This window comes from Phaenicophaeus curvirostris, chromosome 2, assembly GCF_032191515.1.
Source record: "Phaenicophaeus curvirostris isolate KB17595 chromosome 2, BPBGC_Pcur_1.0, whole genome shotgun sequence".
NCBI classification, from domain to species: domain Eukaryota; kingdom Metazoa; phylum Chordata; class Aves; order Cuculiformes; family Cuculidae; genus Phaenicophaeus; species Phaenicophaeus curvirostris.
In genome coordinates this window covers 127,093,445-127,113,406 of record NC_091393.1, presented here as the reverse complement: position 1 = coordinate 127,113,406, position 19,962 = coordinate 127,093,445, and the positions used below count along the sequence as shown (strand labels likewise).

Genomic DNA, 19,962 nt, shown 5'->3' with positions numbered 1-19,962 from the left:
GATGGGGCTTGGAGCCCCTGATCCAGTGGGAGGTGTCCCTGCCCGTGGCAGGGGTGGAACTGGATGGGCTTTGAGGTCCCTTCCAACGCAAACCCTTCCATGATTCTTTGACTCTGTATCCACCCTCTAACTCTTACCCACGTTTCTTCCCAATGACTCCTGCCCTCGGGTAATTGTGACGTTGGGAATTTCACACCACACCAATCATTTTGCTTTTACAGATTTTTTTTTTTTCCAGTAAGGTTTTTAACTAATGATCGGGATAGTACAGAGCTTAAAACATTACCAGTGTTTGCAACAATACAAAGTCAGCAGATGGGAGCTGGGAAAGGTTGACATGGATTACTCATACCCTTCCCTGCTTCCCAGGGAAAAAAATACCAACTCTTTTATACTTCTGTTTAGTAACAAACAGTGCTTAAAAATGATCTTGTCAGTAAAAGATGTAAATCGCAAGGCACGTGAGGAACCTGTTCTTGCCTTGTTACATAAGTCACTAGGCATAAACACATGTTTAAAGCACCTCTCTCCATCCTCCTCTTCTGCTCCATAAAGCAAACAAACCCAGCAGGAAGCAGCCATTGGCAGAGGCTGCCTCTGGGCTGAATCTCAAAGCAGAACAGGACAAGGCACATTGGGATGAGGTCTCAGGAGTTGTCCTGTGGAGATCCAGGTTGCAAGATCTGCAAAAACCCTCTCTCAGGATGAGAGATTTCCCAGGGAGAAGGTCCAGACCTTGGTCCCTTCAGGACCTCGGATGTGCTCAGCCTTTGGAGGTCAGCTCTTCACCAGACCCTGCCAACTGGTGCACTGCTCCTGGCTGTGCCTCCCTAGGGGAATGCCGGGGTGGGGGACGGCGTGCTCCATGCAGCGAGCCCAGGGAGAAGGCCCTGAGAGGTTCTCAGATAAGCACAGTGTTCATCACAGTGGCACTTTCGCTCTCTCTGGGCCCAGCCCTGGTCTCCCCTAGATCAAGCGCAGGGCTTTCAGGAGGACGTCGGCAGCCACCCTCCAGTCCCAGCCTGGGTGAGGGGCAGCAGAGTGCACAGCACGTGGAGTCTGCCCAGGTAGGCAGCCAGGTGTGTAAGGCACAAGGATGAACCCCGGGGATTAGGGAAAGAAATAAGCTGGTTGGATGAAGAGGAGGAGGATGGAGACGGGGATGAAGGAAGCTCCAGTGTCGGTGAACCCCTTGTGACACAAGGGTGCATCCTCACAGCAGCAGTGATCTGTACTGCAGCCCTGCTACACCAACCCATCATAATGACCAGGAGGTCAGCTCCGGGCCTGAGTGCAGGGCCGCACAGGGACATGAGCAGCTTCACCTGAGGAGTAACATAAGAATATGGAAAAACACCAGTACCATCACACAATTGCTCCAGGAGGAGAAGTTTCACTTCTGCTGGGCCAGGGAGGAGATGACAAATACCTTCGAAAAGACATGTGGGCACCTCCTCTCCCTGCCCTGAACTGGATGGCATTACCGTCCTCATCCTCCTTTGACACGGACAGGACATATCATCTATTTCAAACCCTTAGAGAGGCAAATGCCTGGGTTACCCCTTCCTTTGGTACCAGTGTAACTCCAGGCTGCAGCAGGGCAGGATTTGCTATTGGCAGCGATGCCCATTCCCTCTCCATTTCAGGCCAGAAAGGAACAACTTGGTTCACTCTCCTTCCTGCCCAGGAGCCCGCTGATGCCGTTCGGCCAGATCCATGCTCAGCAAAAGCATTCTGCTTCACCTACCACAAAACCAAGGCAACTTACACCGTGAAGAAAAACAGTGCTCGCAGTGGATGTCTTTCCCCACACTGGGAGGGCACCCACAAGCAAAGCCCCAGAGACCACGAGGGAAGCAGCGCACTGGCGCCAGAAGAGCACAGCAACCAGCTGCTGGGCAACCAGGACCTGCTGCTGGTGCCCACTCCAGCCCTTCCCTGCAGGCAGCAGTGTTGTCCAAGCAAGATGGCTGAAAGTTAAACCCAGCAGAAAATTACTGACATTTGTTCCGTAGGATTGGTTTTCCACTGCTCCATCTCCTGGCACCAGCTCGCTCTGTGTGTGGGAAGGGGAACAATGAGGAGTAGGTGGGACCATCCCCACTTGTCTCTCCCTGATGCAAATTTGCAGTTAGGTCAAAATACACCACAGAAAATGAAGTAAATAATTTCTGAGCTGGAGTGGATGAAAATCAGGAGGCCAAGTGATGAGAAAGGGCGGACTAGATGGCGTCCTGAAGGCTTTCCCATGATGTCTTCTGTACTCAAAACTTACTTCCCTCTGTCTTTGTATTTAATGTGTCAACAGGGCCATGAATTTCAAATTTGCCCACAAAACACAGGACACAGCAAAGCACCCATGAACAGATCTGCTTCGGAGCAGCTGCTGTCCAGCCCACCCTGCTCCTCCAGCAGCACAGCAGTGGCACCTTCAGGCTAACCTCAGCCTGATGAGGAGGCTCTCCAGATAGAAAAGTAAAGGCAAAGCCTTTCTGGGTAACTAATCACACATGCACACACATACGGAAGCACACACATGCCTCAATAGGTAAAAACCAGATCAAATGCAAGAATCAGTGTGAATTGGTGCTTGTCATGACAGATCATGCCCCAGCCCTAACCTCTGCCTCCTCAGAACCAGCAACCACAACTCATTCACCTGCCCTTGGATTCTGTGAGACAAACCTGTGGCTGGAACAGATCGCGTGGTTTCCTTGATTTCAGCAAAGATTTATCCCTCCTAGGGATTTGCCAGATGTCAAGGCATTTGAGGCTCCAGGCCTTGCACAGTGCACGGCTGGGAGGAGCTGTGCCAGGATTTACTGGAGAAAGCAAGGAGTTGAAGACAAGGCGCCTCAGCTGCATGGGACTATGCCTCCAATCCTGTTCTGCAAGTGCATTCACCTTCAGTTCAACATGTGGCTCCATATCTGATATCCCCTCCCACCCCCGGGCAAGCACAAAAAAGACTCATCTAGTGAGGAACACAGCAAACCAACCCTTTCTGTGCCTTGGACAGGAGTGACCCACGGACATTTTCATCCCTGACCGCTATTCCCACTGCTCCACACAGGAAATCACCAAGTTTCCACCCCAAACCGTTCTATGATTCTCCAGGACAAACCCACCCCAAGGCTGCACAGGACCCTAATGCTATCACACTGCTCCTGCCTTTGGCTGTTCTACCTTCATCGAGCGCTGATAAAAACATGCCGGATTCACAACCCCGTTGGTCAGAGAAAAGCAACCCTGCAGCTGCAAGGTCAGCTTTTCCATAAGGCCCACCAAGGACTGCCTGGTGTCCCGAAAAGCACCACTGACTAAAGACTACTTCACTTTCATACCCTCCCAGCCATGACTGTAGTCAGGCTGTTGGAGGCCTTTCCCGTGTTACACCCAAGTTACTGGACACTCGCATGGGCAGCGCTGGACACCAGCCAGCCTCCCTAGACAGATATCAGAGTCAGATTGTGCAGGAATGCATGAACCCATCACACAAGCAGCCAGAATGATACACCCAACATCAAAAGCATCCCCCCTCCTGGGGCCATCACCTCGAATGCTGACGGCCTCAGGGGAGCTGAACCCACTGCTACTGAGGAAGGCTCAAAACTATCTCCAACTTGACTCAGGCCCAGCTAAAAGGAAACTAAACACTTAGAATGGAAATGAGGAGCCTCCAAAGACCTGTCTTGTAGGCTACCAAAGAGCCAATAACACTGCCACTATCTTAGGTCAAATTCCAACTGCTGAGAAAGATCCTGTCTCCTGTCGGTAATCCTTGGGACAGCCTGGCTCCTTGGTTTTGATGAGCAGCTCCACCACGTGTGGTGCAGTCATAGAGAAAGCAGAAAGAGAAGATGGAGCTGACCCAGCATCTCCACCTGTGCTGGACCCACGCCAGCCACTGGCAGGCACAGGGCTCAAGTTCAGACCCAGCTCCTCCTACAGGAGGGCAAGTCAGGCCTAAGTCTCCAAACACGCTTTGCCAAAGCTGGCGTCGAGATGCTCGGCAAGAGGACTGTAGACAGACCCTGGCTTGGCCCAGCTGGAGCAGGAAAAGGACTGTACCAGCCACTGCTACACACGCCCTCGCAGCTGAACCCCAGACGTGTAGACTCTTTCTGGAACCTTGCTACTGCCTTTGATAGTAACAGGTCTCACAATGGAAAGACCCAGAGAGGTCATTGTGTCCTGGTGGGATCCTCACGGTGCATTCTCCGTCGCACTGTGAGCCCTGGCGTGCCCTTCCACAGTGTCGCAGCCTTCCACCTGCCCTCCCCAACATCAGCAAGGTATCACCCACAGGTTTACCAGAATGAACAAGAAACCTCTGCCTATTCCAGCATCCTCAGTTAAATGACTTGTTCCGGCTTAAGCCAACACCCCATGTTCCCCTGGGTGGCAAAAGGCAGTCCCTGCTGTGAAAGTGCATCCAGCACGAAGTCTCCAGCCCTCCACCCGAGTCCAGGGTCCACGTTAGTCACAACTTGTTAGGCAAATAAGCCAGTTATGTCTCTAATACGTTATACCCCCCTTTTCCTGATTTCTCATCAGCCTCGTGGTGTCGCACCCATCACATTTGTGACTCTCAGGAGTCCTTTTTAGCCAGGCTGGCCTTGATCCTGCATCGCAGGATGTATGCTGTGATGGCACTACAAGCTACCAGGCCAAAAAAGGAGATGCAGGAGAGATAAATGGAGAAAGGCCCATGTCTCTTCAGGAAAATCTCATGCCTGGTCTTGTAATCCAATAGAATAGCTTCCAGCTGTGATAGGGTGCAGATGGCCAGGAAGGTGTGGAAGATCTGGTGGGCATGGCCAACGATATCACAGGAGCCAGGGAAGTACTTCTCAGGGACAGGGCAGGAGAAGAAATAAGCGCTAATAAGGAAAAACAATATCTGGTACGTGTGGTACCAAGCAGCATCTTCCTCACAGCCCCCCAAGTGACACAAAACCACCCGGTGAGCAACAGGACTGATATCCAGGATGAAAGCCAGCCCAGCTGGGATCACCTGGCACATCTTCCTCATGATGGGGTAAGGCCGTCGGTACCGATACTTCGCGTAGCAGCAGCCGGCGCAGGACAGCCAGCCACAAAAAGCAGCTGCCGGCAGGAAGAAAAGCCAGAACTTGTCGTACCAGGCTTGGTCAGAGCTGTAGTAGAAATGGGCCAGGGCACTACCATACTGGTAGATGCTGACTCCAACGTAGTCCACGAAGTAGAAGGTGTAGTGGTACAGCTCTGATTTGGACTGCAGTAGGTGGGCCAAAAGGCTACAGGTCAGGTAGGTGACAGAGGAGAAGACAAAGATGAGCAAAGGCAAGGACCATGCATCCACAGGTAACTGCTCAGCCTCCACAAACGTTTTGAATCTCAGCAGCACCACCAGCGCTGCCAGGAGATGAGTCCATATGTTGACCAACTCGTTGTGTTTCTGGAAGAGGCTCAGGAAGTAGTACCGCCAGTCCTGGCCGGTGGGGCGGTACCCGGCGTGGATGTACGGCTCACGGAAGAGCTGCGGCACCTCGCACTCTTTGACTGTGCAAGGCATCTTGGGGAAGCCATCCTCCAGCAGCCTTGGGAGACGGCTGAGATGCTGCCCGCTGAGGGACAGCGTGCTGATCCGCTCCAGGATGGCCGTCATCTTGCTGCGTGCGGTGGCTGTGAGCCCGGCCCTGGGGAACAGGGTCTTTGTGACCTGTGGGGAGGGGAGAAAGAGGAAGCATTAATGATGACGTGTTGGGGAGAAAAGCATGCTGCCATTCCTGGGTGGGATGAGTCACAGTGCTATCAAAATGCAGGCCCTGATTTTAGGGGAAAGGGGCTTTTCTTAACTCAGCAGAACTAAATTCAGCATGGAGAAGGATGGCACGGCTCACAGCCCTGTCCCTGCAGTTCAGCCTACGTCAGATGGGTGCAGCAAGGTCACAAGTCTGCCCTTCCTCACTTCCTCGGGCACTCAGCTTGCAGCTCGTTCAAGAGTAGCCGGGAGCTGCCAATAACGGTGCAAGAAGCAGTTAGATGTCCAGAAATCACCTGACGGTTTGTGGAGGGGATTTATCACCCCTTTCCACAGAAAAAGCTTCTCAGGGACAAGATTAGGGTGCAATCTAAGGGGTAAGCTGCCTTTCTGCACCTCAGTGAAGAGGGTCATGGCCGAAGTGTGGAGGCTGTGAATAGTTGGCTTCCCTGCCACATAGCCTGCGTGTGGGTTGCACACCAGTGGCTGCTGCGGTGAGCAGGGCAGAGGGAGAACGGGAGAAGCTCATAGTCCCAAACCTGCAGCCCTTACTCCTCCATGTATAAGAAGCAGCAGGACAGGGAGGTAATGGAGAAACTTAAGCCTCTGCATCAGAGCTGGCTGAGGTTTGTTTACGGCATCGAAGCCTTGGGAACACCTACAGAGCCATGCTGAGAGGCTTCCAGCAATGTGCCTGGATGCTCAGAGCAGCCAAACCCCAGTGCTGGACACTCCTCCACCCGCTCTGCTCTGCTCCTTGGCAACCTCCAGAGTTGCTAAGCTCTAGCTGGAACGATTCAGATTCAGGGCACAGCAGGATCCTAATGTGTGCAGACAACCTCACAGCACTGAATTCACTCCCAGTACCCTCTGTTTCCCTTCCACCCTGGTATTTCTCTTCCCTGCTGCTGTTTATGCCACACAAAAAAGAGAACTCATCACACAGATGCCCATGCTTGAACTGAATCTGATGCTGACAGAAGCCCAGCAGCCTCTGCAGGGCTGTGGTTACCCTGGGCAGCCACACACACATTTGCGGGACTGCAGCCTGACTCCTAGGCTTATGTGCACCCAACCAGAGCCGTGGGGCATGGAGACAGCCAAAACCACCTAAGTGCAAATGAGGATTTTGCATGAGTGCAGGAACTGGCTTCTTGTTCTTCTGCTGTACCAGATCCCACCTGTTGCCAGAGGGGAGACAGAGGAACCGTCTGCCTGGGCGCACGATGGGAGATCCATGCTGGGATGGCAACGCAGAGGATAGAACGGTGTTAAACACCGACAGTGAGTGGAAGTGAAGAGATGAGACCTGCCAAAGAGTGCCAGTGCACGGCAGAGTAAAGGCAGAGCAGACTGCAAACCAGGCTGCAAGTTCCACTTCCTCTCACCACCCAAAGCCTCTGATAACAGACAAGATACTTTCACATTGCTTCCTTGTTCTCGCAGATGGCAGCTGTCACAACTAGGAGTTACATTTTCTAATTCTCTTTCCCTGGGCTTTCCAGGCTTTCTTCCTCAGCACATCTCAGGGCTGGGGTTCTAGGGGTACTCACCCTCTATTGCCCAGTATCTCCTTTAGACAATCTAGCCAGAACCTGGCTGGAGGCTGAGCACATCAGGGTGGGAAAGACAGGAAGATTTTATGGATGTGTCTGTACTACGACAGTGTTTGATTTCCTGGTCTAGATGTTCCAGATGGAGAAGAGCTCCCCTCCCATACTGGCTGCACCTTCCTCACTGCCATGCCAAGACATCTGTTGATCTCCAAGCCTTATGCAGAGGTTTCGCCAACATCTGCCCTGTGCCGAGGTGTGAGTATGGACTCTGAAGTGCTTTTTGTGTCCCAAGCTCCTCTGCCCTGTCGATTAACCTGCCATCATGTGCTTTATACCTCTTTCAGCATTTGCTCTGATACAATGCAAGCAAGAGAACTTTGGACCCTTGCTCACCATCACCCACCTTTCCTTTACCTGAACGTGGTTCCAAGAATCTGGGCCCACCGCAGGGGGCCTGGTGGTGAACCTTTATCCCAATTCATCCCAGCAGGATGCTAGAAAACCCTCCAAAATGTATTTAGGCACCGATGTTGGAGTTGGGGATCATGGTGGCAAAGGACAAGGAGAAAGGGCATGCTCCCCACCTCTTGCAGAACACAGACTAATGCTAGTGTGGACCCCAGAATATCGGGAACTGGAAAACAACTCAGATGCAGCATGGACTGGGCAAGTGAGCAGCACAGGAGCAGGGTCAGAGTGCTCAACACCTTCAGAGAGACCGCAGCACACTGAAACCTGCCCGTAAAAAGCAAAGGCAACCAGAAGACACATGGGAGGACAGCAGCCAAGCCTGGGCATAAGGGTGTAAGCCGATGTGAGGGGCACGTTGCTCCTTCCACCAGCCACGTCCTGCCTGCTTTGCATGCTGACGAGGATACGAGAGGCAGGCAACTTGTGTACCAGGCACAGGCTGACTCCCGCTTGCAGGGTGTGTGCTGGCACCCGGGTCTTGCCACGGTCCCTGGTCCCGACAGCGCAGTGTACATGAAGAGCACTGCCTCTGAGCAGAGTGAGGGAGAGGTTGGATGCTGTGGAACGTCCTGACAGCAGCAAACAAGAGAGATTCTTCCAGGAAGGCTTTCATGGCTTGAAAATGCCATTTTTCAATGGGCTGAGGAAGGGTCAGAAATTTTCAAAATAACAGTCATAGAATCTTAGAATCATAGAATCATTTAAGTTGGAAAAAACCTCATCAAGTCCAACCCTAAACCTAACACTGCCAACTCCACCACTAAACCACATCCCTAAGCACCACATCTACACAGGTTTTAAACCCCTCCAGGGATGGGGACTCCACCACCTCCCTGCGCAGCCTCTGCCAGGGCCTCAGAACCCTTTCGGTGAAGAGGTGTTTCCTAATATCCAGCCTAGAGCTCCAAAATCACAAGAAAAACATCTGATATTCAGAGAAACTGTGCTAAATCAGGAACTGGGTAGAATGCTTATTTTAACCCGAACTTGTGACATTAACGAGTGAGAACAAGTTGGCAGTTTCCAGCGATCATGTGACGGACAAAGCAACAAGCAATTAACGTTAGAGAAAGAGAGAGAAAGGGAAAAAATATCCAGCTAACCCAGAAAGCTGAGGTCAGCACTGGCTGTTTCGCTTTCACAGAGCCCCCATTCTTCTCCCCTCGCAGGGGCGCAGGAGCGGCTGAAAGCCACATTCATCGGCAGGCTGTCTTGCTGAGATTCTGTGCTCACCCCCCATCTCCGGGGGATTCAGTTATTTTGGCTGCTCCCAAATAACGGCAACCAAGCGGTGTTTGTTCAGGGAGGGAGCTGCAAAGCGAGAAGGAGGGAGTGGACGGCGGCCAGGCTGTATCATTGCAGCACAATGAGAACCGCAGTGCAGGAGGAGAACGATCCCATCCCAATTTTTTTCCTCCCTTTTGAAGAGAGTAATTGGAAACCCGAGCTTTTCCCAGCTCTTTTGCTTTTCGGTCACAGTCTGCTGGAGGGGTTTGAATGAGAACATTTCCAATAGAGTACGTCTGGTTTTCCCACCGCTCTCGCCTCGGCGTTAACTGCCTGGGTCCGGGGCTGTGCCAATGCAATAGATTTGCTTGCAGAACAGTCTTCAGGCATTGGAGGTGAACACAGACTCTCAGAAAGGCAGTAATTCCTGGCAAACAAAGCAGAGAGGAGCAGGGAACTCAGCAGTGGGCAAGTCTTTCATAAATTCTTCGCATTTAAAAAAACCAAAGTGGTTGTGGATAGTGAAAATAACAGCAGTGGTCATGCAGCAGCGGGCAAGAGGCCAACTTCGAAAGCCGTGGGTGATCAATTCCTGAATCCCTCCCTGATGGGAGTTGAGCACAAGTCCCTGGAAGGACATTAGGTCATTTTGAAGCCCCTTCCTATGTGGGGTTCACTTTGGTGCGCAGCTCCTACAGCACCAGGACGGCAGAGATCAGTTCAGCTGGACTCTCTGGGGCTGGGAGAGGCTGCATCAAGGCTGCAACAGCTCGGAAGCAGTGGATAAGCCTCACCCCAAAGACTGCTGCCTGCAGGCTGGTCCTATCTGAGCACAGGCATCTCCTCCCAGAACTCAACCACTTGCCGAGGGTTTAGATTAAACTTTGAAAGGCCATCTTGAGAGGATGGTCCCAGCTCCCTGTTCCTGCCACGCACTTCGGTGCCAACCTTCCCAGCTGTGACAGGTGCACACAGTGCTCAGATTCCCTCTGCAAGGAGTCACTGGGATTTAAATGGTCTCCCCGCAGCCTTCTCTTCTCCAGGCTGAACAATCCCAACTCTCTCAGCCTGTCCTCACAGCAGAGAGGCTCCAGCCCTCTGATCACCTCTGTGGCCTCCTCTGGATCCACTCCAACAGTTCCATCTCCTTCTTATGTCGGGGACTCCAGAACTGGACCCAGAGCTCCCCGTGGAGTCTCACCAGAGCAGAGCAGAGGGGCAGAATCCCCTCCCTCTCTCTGCTGGCCACGATGCTTTTGTTGCAGCCCAGGACATGGGTGGTTTCTGGGCTGTGAGTGCACGTTGCCAGCCCCTGTTGAGCTTCTCATGCCCCAGCACCCCAAGTTCTTCTCCTGAGGGCTGCTCCCAGTCACATCATCCCCCATCCTGTACTGAAACTGCAGATTGCCCTGACCCAAGTGCAGGACCTTGCACTTGGCCTTGTTGAACTTCATGAGGTTCACACAGTCCCACTTTTTCAGCCAGTCCAGGTCCCTCTGGATGACATCCCGTCCTTCTGGAAGGACAACTGCACCACTCAGCTTGGTGTCACCTGCTGAGGGTGACCTCCACTTGGTGGGTTGTGCCAGGCGTGAGCCTCGTCCAAGCAGGCAGCAGGGTGTGAAGGACTGATCCACATTCCAGCACTGAAAGAGTGAAAACCCCCACAACTGCAGAGGTGCCAGGTGCTTGGACTTCTGTAAGCTGGGCTGACACCTCCCCATCTATTAAATGGGGATACAAACCCTAAGAAGAACTGGCTGTTGTGCTCTCAATGCGCTGCTGTAATGCTCCAGGCAGTGCTGAGGCAACTTCACAGGACTTTGCATTCCCCTTGACATGCTCGTCTCCAGTCGCCCAGCTTGTGTGACACAAGCACTCATCCAACAGGGACCTGTGCAGCTGAGGATGCTCTGGAAAGTAAAAGGTGTTGTGATATGATTTATGGGAGACCTCGAAGGGTAAGGGCAAAAATAACCTAAGTAAAAGAGTCAGAGCAACCTTGTGGAAAATTTTAAATAAAACAAAATGGCTCAAATTCTGCCTTTTCCTAACACACACAGAGCACTTGGCTGAAGCAGGGTCTGTCCAAGCATGGATTAATCAGGAAACGAACATCTCGTGATGCTGAGAGATGAGCCATGAGAGCCGGCAGGAGATGGCAGGATCCCCCGCGGAAGACCCGGCAGTGTCAGCTCCCCTGCGATTCCTGGCCTGAAAGCGCGCGGGCCAGCAGCCAGCTCAGCCGCGCCGAGCACCGAGTGCCTCTCGACATGAGCTCGGCACTGCCTGCGTGCTGGGACAGCTCCAAGGGACGAGAGCAGCAGGGGCAGAGCAAAACAAAGCTTCTGGCAAACACCATGTCCCTGCAGGAAGGCCGAGGGGGCCAGCAGCATCCCACACCGGAGGGGTGACCCAGGCACTGCAGGTCTGGGGTGGCAAAGCAGGGCAGTGGGAATTCAGAGTTGGAAACCAAAGACTCGACGAGGCTGCCGGCTCTCCTGCGAGGGTCCAAACCTTGAGCCAGACATCACAAATCAAGGTCTGATTTTCACAGCACCAAGGCCTTGGTTCTGAGACCAGGCAGGCTGGCTTGGCTGCTGCTGTGCCCTTGAGACGGGTGGCCACGTGCAAACTGCCTCCTGGGAACAAGGTCACAAACGAGGCGAGGGAATGGCGTGAGTCACCACGGCACATTTCTGGTTTGCTACGATAAACACAGCTGGAGTTTCTTCATGCGCAACCATGGTTAAAACGTGGTGATGCTACTGATAGCACAGCCAGTACTGAGGGGCTGGAGAACGATGGCTGTGAGAAGCGGCTGAGGGACCTGGGGTTGCTTAGCCTAGAGAAAAGGAGGCTGAGGGGAGACCTTATGACTGCCTACAGCTCCCTGAAAGGAGGGTGGAGCAAGGTGGGTGCAGGTCTTTTCTCCAAGTGACAGGAGATGGGATAAGAGGAAATGGCCTCAAGTTGTTCCAGGGCAGGTTCAGATTGGACACCAGGAAACATCTCTTCACCAAAAGGGTTCTCAGCCCTGGCAGAGGCTGCCCAGGGAGGCGGTGGAGTCCCCATCCCTGGAGGGTTTTAAAAGCCAGGTAGATGAGGTGCTCAGTGATCTGATTTAGTAATGGACAGGTATGGTTGGACTCAGTGATCTCAAAGGTCTTTTCCAACTAAACTGTTTTATCATTCTATGAATATGTGAAAAGAGAAACCCATCTGCAGAACTAGGCAGATGCAAAACATTAGTATTCATTATTTCTATCAATAGACCCTTGCTCAGAATTATCTCCACTGGCAAATTCATCCCTCCCCTATCAAAAATTGCAAAGATCGAGAGAATATTCTGCAGCTTTTCCTCCTGATCTCACTAAATCTTGGCTGTTTCTGCTTTCCAGATCACCTCACCATGTTCTTTTCCCACACAGAATTAGCACAGCCCCCAGTGCTTTGGGGCTTGACTTTGGGTGGGTGCAAATCCCTAGCTGGAGCACCCACGCTTGAAGGCTCTGCATACCCCAGAAATCAAACAAGACCGGGGCACAATCCCGATCGATGACCTGCGACCACAGGGCTGCTGACGCACTAGCAGACACTCCCGGGCACAGTTTAGGTCCAGTCACCCACACTGGTCCCTGCCTGCTGTGTTGTTGTGCAGGAAGCACCGCTGGAGCGGGATGCCTGACCCATTTTGGATGCCACTGCTGGAACTGCGACAGAGAAGTGTCTGGCATTTTTTCCCCCCACTGACTGAAAAGAGAGCCTGGACTTGATGCAGCTGCATCCCGCTTCACATCCTAAACTTCCCACTGCGAGGTCCATGGGACACGGTGACCTTCCCTTGCATCCCTGTGCGCGCACCCTGCGTACAGAGCGTGCCGGTCGCCGGTCTCCCAGGTCGGAGCCCGCTGCCGCGAGCCTCTCCTAAACCCACAGGACCAGCGCGCACCCATGGGACAACTCTTCTGGCACAGACCTGCGGGAAACAGGAATGCATCCTAGCACGGGAGACCGAAAGGAGCCAAGAAATCCCTCCCTGCTCAGATTTATCTGCTGGTGGGACAACCCAGGAACTGTCTGCCTGCAGGCACAACAACCAAACCAAACTGGCCCCAGGCCTTTGGGGATCCCGGCTGTTGCCAAAAGCCCTCCCAGAGCCAGCGGCCTGAGGCCACTTTGCTTCACAGTCGGCCACAATAGCCTGCAGCACAAAACTAGTTGTGTTTTGGTTTTTTTTAAATTGCAGATTTTAGAGCTTCAGTCATTCAAAAAAAATGTAGATAAATCATGCAGAGTGCAGCTGGTGCTGCGGGCACAGAGCAGGCTGCCGGCACAGAGCAGGCTGCCGGGGAGGCTGGCACTCCGTGCCAGACCCTGGCTCTGCAAGATCTCCTTTTCCCTGAGCTAAAAGTCCTTGTCCCCATCCGGTACCTTCTCTGATTTAATTCTGAGGCCTCTCCCAGTGAGCTTTGAGGTTTGCATAACAGCAGTGCTGCCTTCCAGGGGGCTGTGAAGCCCTGAGCAAGGGCCAGAAGGCAGATTTCCCCAAAAGAAAGGATGCAGGCTGTGCTGAACAGCTGGCTTACATCTCCTCTTGATCAGAAGGACCCACTGGGGAATAAAAAGGCAACCAGGAGCGAGCTACCTGTGCCTGGAAGACAGAGGACATAAGATATGGCCACATATGTACAGCTGTGGGCCAAACGCACAGCATCCAGGAGCCTTCTGGAGGTATTTCTTTAGCAGAAATGGGCGCTGCATTGAAAGGGCCATGGGCCTGACCCCAGGAGCAGGGCTGTCACGTACACTGGCAGCTAAAAATTAAGCTAAGGCACGACTTGACGTGCAAGGAACTGCAAGCACACGCACATGACCCAACGATGGCATCTCCCCTGCCCCCAGCCCCTGCCTGAGCTGCCGGACACGTGGAGAGGGCACAGCCCTCCTCTGGGCCAGGTGCTCCCACCGCAGCTTCAGCCCAAATGACAGCAACGCTGCCCTGAAAGCAGAAAATGCAGCAGCGAGCAGGGCTGCTCACCCACACCTTCACCAGCTGAGCGGGAGGAAACGGGTAACGGCTTGTGGTTTGGCCCAAGCAGCCCGCGGGTTTCTAGGAACTGTTTGCAACACAGATCACCCCACTGCACCCCAGCACAAAGCCAGGAGCACAGGCTGCCTGGGTAATTCACCGCTGCTCATCCCCTCCCTGCCCTGGCAGAGCACAGCCAGGACAGTCTCCCTGGGTTTCCCTCCTGCAGACACTGCATACGTGCTTCAGCCTTTTTCATCACCTTTTCACACTTCCCAGGGACCAGTGCCAGGGCAGCATCATCCAAGAGGAGCTGGTGTGACACAGCCCTTTGACTGTTTCATGTTTGCCCAAAATTTTATATATATATATATTTATTGATGAAAACCAGAGTGGTTCAAGGCAGTCTATGTCTTTTTTACTTCAAAAAAGTGGGATGCTCGCAGTGTTTTCAGGAAAAATCCAGGTGGGAAACTGGAATATGACCAACAATTCCCAAAGTGTCCCGGAGAAGGTAAACAGGGAACAACCCTCCTCTGACCCTTCTGAGACATGAAGTGGGGTGCGTCAAGTGGAAGGGCAGGTAGCAACTCCAAAGCAAACAACCAGAGCTGGTTCTTCACCAGCTGCGCCTCTCCTCACTGCAGCCTCCAGAATGGCCAGGGGTCAAAGTCATTCCAAGGAAAATCCACCCACAGCTATTAAAAACAAACACAGAGGAAACCCAACACCCACCTCTCTCCTGTGCAAAGTCCTTGAGATACGGGTCACAGGGGCTTGGGGGTGAATTTATGGAGAAGTGAATTTATCCCCACGCTCTCCCCCTCCTCACGCTCTTCCCCTAGTGCCCGCCAGGAACAGGACTGACTCCGGCTCCATAGACCCCGTTGTACTCAGGGAGAGGAGCAGATTGTGCATCCCTCTGCCCCTCCACGCCCACAAGTCTTTTAGAGGTGCAGGGAAAGCGGCTGCAGGTGCCAGGGGGTCCTCATGTCCCAACCCCACAGGGAATGATGCTCCTGCCGCAGCAGGGACGTGAGCTGCCGCACCCACCCAAGTCACTCCAAGGAAAATCCACCCACAGCTATTAAAACCAAACACGGAGGAAGCCCAGTGCCCACCTCTCTCCTGCACGAAACCCTTGAGATACGGGTCACGGGGGATTTGGGGTGGAATTTACAGAAAACTGAATTAATGAACTCATCCCCACGCTCTTCCCTTGGCGCAACCGGGAACAGGGCCGACCCCGGCTCCAGGGGCCCCGGTTGTGCTGGGGGAGAGGGGCAGATCCTGCATCCCCCGGGGTCCCCGCGAGTTTTACCAGAACGGTCCAGCCCCGTGGGAAGGATGCTCCTGCCTCGGGAAGGGTGCTGCTGCCTCGGGAGGGGTGCTGCTGCCTCGGGAAGGGTGCTGCTGCCTCGGGAAGGGTGCTCCTGCCTCGGGAAGGATGCTCCTGCCTCGGGAAGGGTGCTGCTGCCTCGGGAAGGGTGCTCCTGCCTCGGGAAAGATGCTGCTGCCTCGGGAAGGGTGCTGCTGCCTCGGGAAGGGTGCTGCTGCCTCGGGAAGGGTGCTCCTGCCTCGGGAAAGATGCTGCTGCCTCGGGAAGGATGCTGCTGCCTCGGGAAGGGTGCTGATGCCTCGGGAAGGGTGCTGATGCCTCGGGAAGGATGCTGCTGCCTCGGGAAGGATGCTGCTGCCGCACCCACCCGGGGATGCGGAGCAGCCACAAGGACCCGGGGCCGCCCGATCCCACCCGGGGGGACACAGAAACCCTCGCCGGGCCCCCCGGTACCCTCGCACTCACCGCCGCGATCACCCCGCTGTCTCCTCCTTCTCCCTTCTCCTCCTTCTCCTTCTCCTCCTCCTTCTCCTCCCCCCACCCCCCTTCCACACCCCGCGCCTGCGCGCCCCGCCCCGGGGCGGCCCCGCGGCCCGGGCTGGGAGAGAACCGGCACCCCGGGAGAGACCCGGGCCCCGGGCTGGGAGAGACCCGGGCCCCGGGCTGGGCCGGGGGGAGCCTGCCCTTGGGGGGCCCCGCTGCGGTTGGGCTCCGGGCAGCAGGAGGCTGGGGGCCGGGCGGCCGGGGGCCAGGCCGCGGTTTCCACCTGGGGCTTGGGACAGCGCTGCCAAACAGAGACACTCCGGCCCTGGGAGCTGTGTCTGCGCTACCGCCGAGGTGACCTCGGTGGAATGAAAATGGGGAGACGGGAAGGGACGGGCGGGTGCTGGTGCCGGGCGCCCGCAGGCCCCGGGGAGGGGGCGATTGTCCCCGGGATCAGCAGCGGGAGGGCAGCGCGGCCGCGAGCCGCAAACCAGCCCCAGAGCCTTCGGACTCCAGAGAATCATAGAATCACAGAATAACCAGGTTGGAAGAGACCCACCGGATCATCGAGTCCAACCATTCCCATCAATCACTAACCCATGCCCCTCAGCACCTCATCCACCCGTGCCTTAAACCCCTCCAGGGAAGGTGACTCAACCCCCTCCCTGGGCAGCCTCTGCCAGGGACCAATGATCCTTTCTGTGAAGAATTTTTTCCTAATGTCCAGCCTGAACCTCCCCTGGTGGAGCTTGAGGCCATTCCCTCTCGTCCTGTCCCCTGTCACTTGGGAGAAGAGCCCAGCTCCCTCCTCTCCACAACCTCCTTTAGGTAGTTGGAGAGAGCAATGAGGTCTCCCCTCAGCCTCCTCTTCTCCAGGCTAAACACCCCCAGAAGAGGCATTTGCAGCCACACGGCCCCTCAGGAGCGGCCCCGGGGCCGGGGGCTGTGTCTGGGGAGCCCGCAGCCCAGGGCCGAGCCGGGCCCACCCGCAGCAGTGGGTTCGGCCGCCCTGAGCCCGCAGCGGGTCGGGGACAGAGCAATCCTTCCCCTCTCCCGTCTCTGCCTCGACTGGTTCCTGTGGGTTTTGCTCCTAGCGGGTCAGGAGTGAGGGGTAAACAGAAGGACTGCTTGTTCTGCAGGGAGGCAGGAGAGGCACCCCCAGAACAAGACTTTCCAGCTCTGATAAGATCACTGCAGCGCTCCCAGAGCAGTGACCTTCGAGTGTGGAGACTTCCAGGGGGAAGAAGCTGGTCAGGGGACCTCAATTTTCCCGTCATCTCGCTCAGGGATGTGGACGGGGTACAACCAGCAGCTCTTTACCCCATTAGTAACAACCTGTGCTCATTTTCTGCTCCTGTAAGACCCATAATACCACTTTGTCTCCTCCCCCTTTCCATAAACTGAGAGGTGATTTCTCTCATTCTACTCCACTCTCCTGACACCCCCACCTGCAGTTGCTGTCATCAGCTCTGGGGCTCCCAGCATGAGAAAGACATGAACCTGCTTGAATGGGTCCAGAGGAGGGACACAGAGAAAGATGATCAGGGGCTGGAGCACCTCTCACGCAAGGACAGGCTTAGAGAGCTGGGTTTGTTCAGCCTGAAGAAGAGAAGAGTCCAGGGAGACTTTAGAGCAGCTTCCAGTAGTGAAAGGGGCTCCAGGAGAACTGGGGAGGGGCTCTGGATCAGGGAGTACAGACACTGGACAAGGGGAATGGTTTTAAGCTGAAAGAGGGGAGATTGAGATGAGACATTCGGGAGAAATTCTTTACCTTGAGTGTGGGGAAGTCCTGGCCCATGTTTCCCAGGGAAGCTGTGGCTGCCTCATCCCTGGAGGGGTTCAAGGCCAGGCTGGATGGGGCTTGGAGCCCCTGATCCAGTGGGAGGTGTCCCTGTCTGTGGCAGGGTGGTTGGAAACAGATTGCTTTTAAGATCCTCTCCAACCCAAATCAATCTATGAGTCTTCTATGCAATCTCCAGGGAACCTTTGTGGCTGAGAGATGGAGGTCATGGCATTCCTTTTACTCTTCCACCCATCTTCCCATGATTGCTCAGGTTGGAGAAGTGGGTTTTGCTCCGTTCCCACATTTATCTTCATGACATGCCCTAGTATAGACACGAGAAAGGCAAAGAGAAGCTATGTGAGGGGTAACTGCTTTTCTGGCTGGGTGCTGAGAGCTTGTTTACCCACCAAGCTTGGTGGATGCTGTACAGTGAGACCTTTTTGATCTCTGGCTCTGTGATTTGATGAGAGAACTGAGGCTGTTTTGTCTGGAGAAGAGGAGGCTCAGGGAAGAGCATATCACCCTCTACAAGTCCCTGAAAGGCAGTGGTACCGAGGTAGGTGTTGGTTTCTTCTCCCAAGTAACAAGTGAAGGGTTGAGAGGAAGTGGCCTCAAGTTGCGCCAGGGGATGTTTAGATTGGTTATTAGGAAATTTTTTTTTTCACCTAAACTGTTGTCAAACATTGGAACAGGCTGTCCTGGGAAGGGGTGGAGTCACCATCCCTGCAGGTGTTTGAAAGATGCGCAGATGTGGTGCTTAGGGACATGATTTAGTGGTGGAGTTAGCAGTGGTAGGTTTACAGTTGGACTTGATGATCTTAAAGGTCTTTTCCAACCTAAATGATTCTATGATTCTGAGATTCAGGTGACCAGTACCTGCTAAGCCACGCTCTGGTTTATCTCAGATGCACCCTGCTGCCCTGCAGTCCTTGTTACTCCCTGTCTTTAACATTTTACACCTTGGAATGAGTCACCCAGTTCCTTTCAAGGCAAAGCCCAGGTGTGGTTGTGTTTGCCCAGGGAATTGTAGGCAGTCAATACTAGGTTGTACCAGGCTAGGCTCTCCCTACCCGTTTTGGTCATCTGATACAACCCAAGCAGGCTTGGCACCTTCAAACCTATCCTGCACACTTTAATTCCCCACCCATGGAATGACAGAATGGTTTGAGTTGGAAGGGACCTTTAAAGGTGCATTGGGTTTGTGTGGCAACATTTTGGTAGCCCCGGGGCTACAGGAGTGGCTTCTGTGAGAAGCTGTTAGAAGCTTTAACAAATCTTATTTGTTTCTTTAACAAATAATTCAGGAGAAACTAGCCCTAGAAGCCCTGGCTCACTAAGTCTGGCCCCTGCAATCAAAGAAGAGTGCTTAATACAGTTAATTTTGCCACCTTCAGCTGCTCCCCCCATGTTGCACAATGGGTGTGTGGCAATTTGGGGCCAGAACCTTCTTGCCTCTTGGTGGTCTGCCCGGAGCAGAGCGCCCGTTGTGGCAGTCAGATGATGATTGCTAACGGGGTGTACACAGGCTGCTGCAGCCGCCCACCTTCCAGCGCTGGACGTCGCTTGCTGACGTGAACAGTGGACCCTGTCTCGTGGCTGACAGCAGATCCCGATGCGGAGGTGGTGGTGCTTTGCACACACATGGGTAATTTCCAGACTTTGGGGGTGGAGAAAACTAGGAGAAAGAAAAAAAAAAAGGAACCAGCTGTCCCTGTCTTTAGTGACGGCCAGAACTCATGAGTGCAGATGAGTAGCCTGAAATAGCAGCACCAAACCTCAGCAATCCATATCTAGACCCTTCAGGCTTCCCTGGAAACGTGGTTGGTTGCCACATTGTGCAGACATGCTCCTGGCCATGCTCCCAGTAGCTTTGTTGGTTCGGCCACTGCTCCAGTTCTGTTTGCCAGGGCAATTCATTTTTCATTCTGCCTGCAGGCCTACTCTGTGTGTGGCTGGTCTGCTTTTTTATGAATTGCTGTATTTTTCTTCTACACACTAGGAGAAGAAGATGAACCACCTGCGGGGAGCTGGGGCAGCTGTGCATCAGGAGCAGGACCACAACAAAGTTTCCTGCTTCCATCACCATGCTAGTGCCATTTGGGAGGGAAAGCAGCACTGCATGTGCCAAGCTCCTGCTCCGGGGAGTAAGAAGGTGGCTATGACCAATCCAAACATACTGAAGGTCGGAGACATAACTTCTTACCCACTTTGCTGTGCTCGCCTAAGGAAATACCAGCAGCTAGCTCCCTGTGTGTTTAATTAAAGACATTCCTTTCATACTCACTGATAGCTGTTTTCTGTGTTTTTTTTCCCTAAGACTAGCAA

The 19,962-nt window shown here is 53.9% G+C and overlaps 1 protein-coding gene and 1 long non-coding RNA gene across 2 annotated transcripts; one reads left to right on the top strand and one right to left on the bottom strand.

Moving 5' to 3' along the window:
- Positions 1–207: 207 nt before the first annotated feature.
- On the bottom strand, positions 208–15,891 carry PAQR8 (progestin and adipoQ receptor family member 8). The gene is made up of 2 exons (XM_069850836.1): positions 15,837–15,891; positions 208–5,704 (listed from the first exon to the last, which is right to left on the bottom strand). Exon 2 carries the CDS (start codon positions 5,648–5,650, stop codon positions 4,592–4,594), a length of 1,059 nt encoding a protein of 352 aa, XP_069706937.1. The 5' UTR covers positions 5,651–5,704; positions 15,837–15,891; the 3' UTR covers positions 208–4,591.
- A 3,129-nt stretch (positions 15,892–19,020) lies between these two features.
- LOC138717573 (uncharacterized) lies at positions 19,021–19,920 on the top strand. The gene is made up of 2 exons (XR_011336903.1): positions 19,021–19,282; positions 19,637–19,920. It is a non-coding gene; the product is annotated as an uncharacterized lncRNA (long non-coding RNA).
- Positions 19,921–19,962: the final 42 nt, after the last annotated feature.